This window comes from Poecilia reticulata, linkage group LG18 (genome assembly GCF_000633615.1).
Source record: "Poecilia reticulata strain Guanapo linkage group LG18, Guppy_female_1.0+MT, whole genome shotgun sequence".
NCBI lineage: Eukaryota > Metazoa > Chordata > Actinopteri > Cyprinodontiformes > Poeciliidae > Poecilia > Poecilia reticulata.
The window spans coordinates 3,972,957-3,975,606 of record NC_024348.1 but is presented as its reverse complement, the minus strand read 5'-3'; the positions used below and the strand labels follow the sequence as shown (position 1 = coordinate 3,975,606).

The 2,650-nt window shown below is 42.9% G+C and overlaps 1 protein-coding gene across 1 annotated transcript in view; it reads left to right on the top strand.

Moving 5' to 3' along the window:
* LOC103480200 (RNA-binding protein 4.1-like) overlaps positions 1–2,650 on the top strand; it is a 3,339-nt gene continuing 689 nt past the window's right edge. The window contains exons 1-3 of the mRNA XM_008435076.2: positions 1–124; positions 1,457–1,885; positions 2,190–2,648. Of these exons, the coding sequence (XP_008433298.1) occupies positions 1,474–1,885; positions 2,190–2,648 (871 nt within the window). The 5' untranslated portion in view covers positions 1–124; positions 1,457–1,473. The remainder of the gene's footprint in view (positions 125–1,456; positions 1,886–2,189; positions 2,649–2,650) is intronic.

Sequence of the window (2,650 nt, the reverse complement as noted above, 5' to 3'; positions counted from 1 at the left end):
CAGAGGGTGGCGGTGATGGCGCTCAAAGCTTGATGTTGTAAACTAAAGAAGAAGTCTGGACGAGCGCAGTAGCGCCATTTCGCTGTCCATTCATTAGTAAGAAGGCCTTTATCGCAATATATTGGTGAGTAGGACGTTTATACCTTATAAAGTGAGGTAAACATGTTCAGTCAGAGAGTGGAGATGTGCTGCTGTTATTGTAGCGCTGATACAGATGGTTGAGGGGAAGAGAGTTGAAATACAACGGACCAACCAGTACGTTAGCTAGCTATTAGCTCACTGATGTCACACTTTCCTGGCAACATAACTCATTAAATTATACTTCAATTAAATATTTGTTTGCACTTAAACTACTTGTACATTGTTTGTAATTATTTGAGGAGTTGTATTGTTGCATTCGAGTTGGTATCACTTTAGTAGTAATGTTATAAACGTTTAAGAAATGGTGTAACACATTGGCGTTAGCAATTAGCTGCGTGACGTGAGGTTGGGCTCATGTTTACATTTTCACATTGTTGGATATATTCGGTGCATTTTGTATTAACAATTCATTACAAAACGAATTCATTTAACTTTTGGTAAATCTGGGAGAGAGGTACCAGGTTTTCAGTTTTACACTAATATAATCCGGGGGATCCTTCGTAAAATATTTCCATTTTAAGGACAAGGTGGGGAGTTCTAAAGTTAAGGCAGCTCTTAAAAATCAGTTTGAGTATTTTAATCTTTGAAATTGAGACCCAATTATAACACCTGAAAGTAAACCAGGGTCAGCATCTTCTCAGCAATCTGTACCTTCCCTAAAGGGAAGTCTAATCAATTTCAGTCCGTTTATGTATGACTGGCTGCAGTCACACATAAATATGGTTATGTAAGCTGCAGTGTGTGCATGTAAGCAGATAAGAGGATAAAAGAGGAGGAGGAAAACACAGAATCCATAACACTTCAGAGTTTCTACTTTCACCTTACAGACATTTAGTTCAGCAGCATTTAACTGAGCCTGAGCAAGGCTGTCTATCACTGAGCTGTTTTCCTTAATCTGACAATTAATGTCCTCCAACTTTTTCTCTTGTATGTCAAATCTGATCAATATGATTAGTGTGAGAAGTAAAAGCTTCACTTTCAAAGACTGTAAGAATGTCTGCTCAGTCCGCCATCTTGTCAAACCTCTGTCAGAAAGTTTGTATCTCAATATGCACATAATGCCATTTACCTCTAAAGCTGGAACTAAGCAGGGAGACTGACTTGTGATCCATAACCAGGTAAATCTGTTAATAATTCTGTTCTATATTCATATTGTAATTCGTTACAATGTGAAATATGACTAAATGATGTCTGGTGTTCAGTGATTTCCACCTTCCTTCAGAAGTTGAGTGAATAACAAATATTGGCTTTTAGTTATGCTTAATGTTGGAATTTTTGTTCAGCATGAGATGACATATTTTTATTACTCTTCTAGGAAATTCAAACATCATCATGGTGAAAATCTTCATTGGCAACCTTGCATCGGAAACTACTGCCAAGGAGCTGCGAGAACTCTTTGAAAAGTATGGCAAAGTCTCGGAATGTGATACTGTGAAAAACTTTGGTTTTGTTCACATGGACAACCTGTCAGAGGCAGAGGAGGCCATCAAAAACCTCCACCAGACTGACCTGAACGGCTGGCGCATGAATGTGGAGATGAGCAAAGGCAGAACCAAATCCAGCACCAAACTTCATGTCGGCAACCTCAGTGAAGAGGTCACAAGTGAAATTCTTCGGGCCAAGTTTGAGGAGTTTGGCCCGGTGGTCGAATGTGACATTGTCAGAAACTATGCCTTTGTTCACATGGAGAAACTGGCGGATGCAATGGAGGTCATCGATAAGATGGATAACACAGCCTTCAAAGGTGAACTCTTTGGCAGGGAAAAGCTCCTTGTCTTTTCTGTCAGTTGATACCAATGTTGGATCCTTTCGTTGCATTACCTCATGGACTGCAGTTATTCACCAATGGGCTTTGCAGAGTTCTCTGCAAGACCAGTTGAGAGTGTCATAGGGGCAGTTCGCTGACAAAATATCACCATAAGCTGGCTCTAAAAATTATACTCCTTCGCATTCATTATCGCTCACATTCCTTTACCATGTTCTAGTCGGTAAGACCCTATTCGTGTCGATCCTCTCGGTCTCATGCGTTTGTTCTCTCTCCTTACAAGGCAAGCTGATCAACGTCCGACTGTCCACCAGTCGGCTTCGCCCGGCCCCGGGAATGGGAGATCATACCGGCTGCTTTGTCTGCGGGAAACACGGTCATTGGTCGAAAGACTGTCAAGTCGGTCGGGACGATAGCTACGGTGATGGCACAAGATTTCGCAGCGTCCGGGAGCCCTCATATGGCATGGCCGCACCTCCACCAGCTGATTATTCTATGTATAATCGAGCTAGTTATGCTGGCGGGTTGCCGCCGCCTCCTCCTCCCCCGCCACCTCCTCCGCCTAATCGTGGCTACGCCGCTCAGCTGGGGGATTGGTATGCGAGCCGAGCTGCAGGCGCATATGCAGACAGGTCATATGTTTATGATCGTAGCCGTCTCTACAGCAGTGCTGATTATTATGAAAAGTACAGAGCTCGGCCTTATGGCTCAAGCTACTTCGAAGAGCGTCGTTTGCCCTATCTC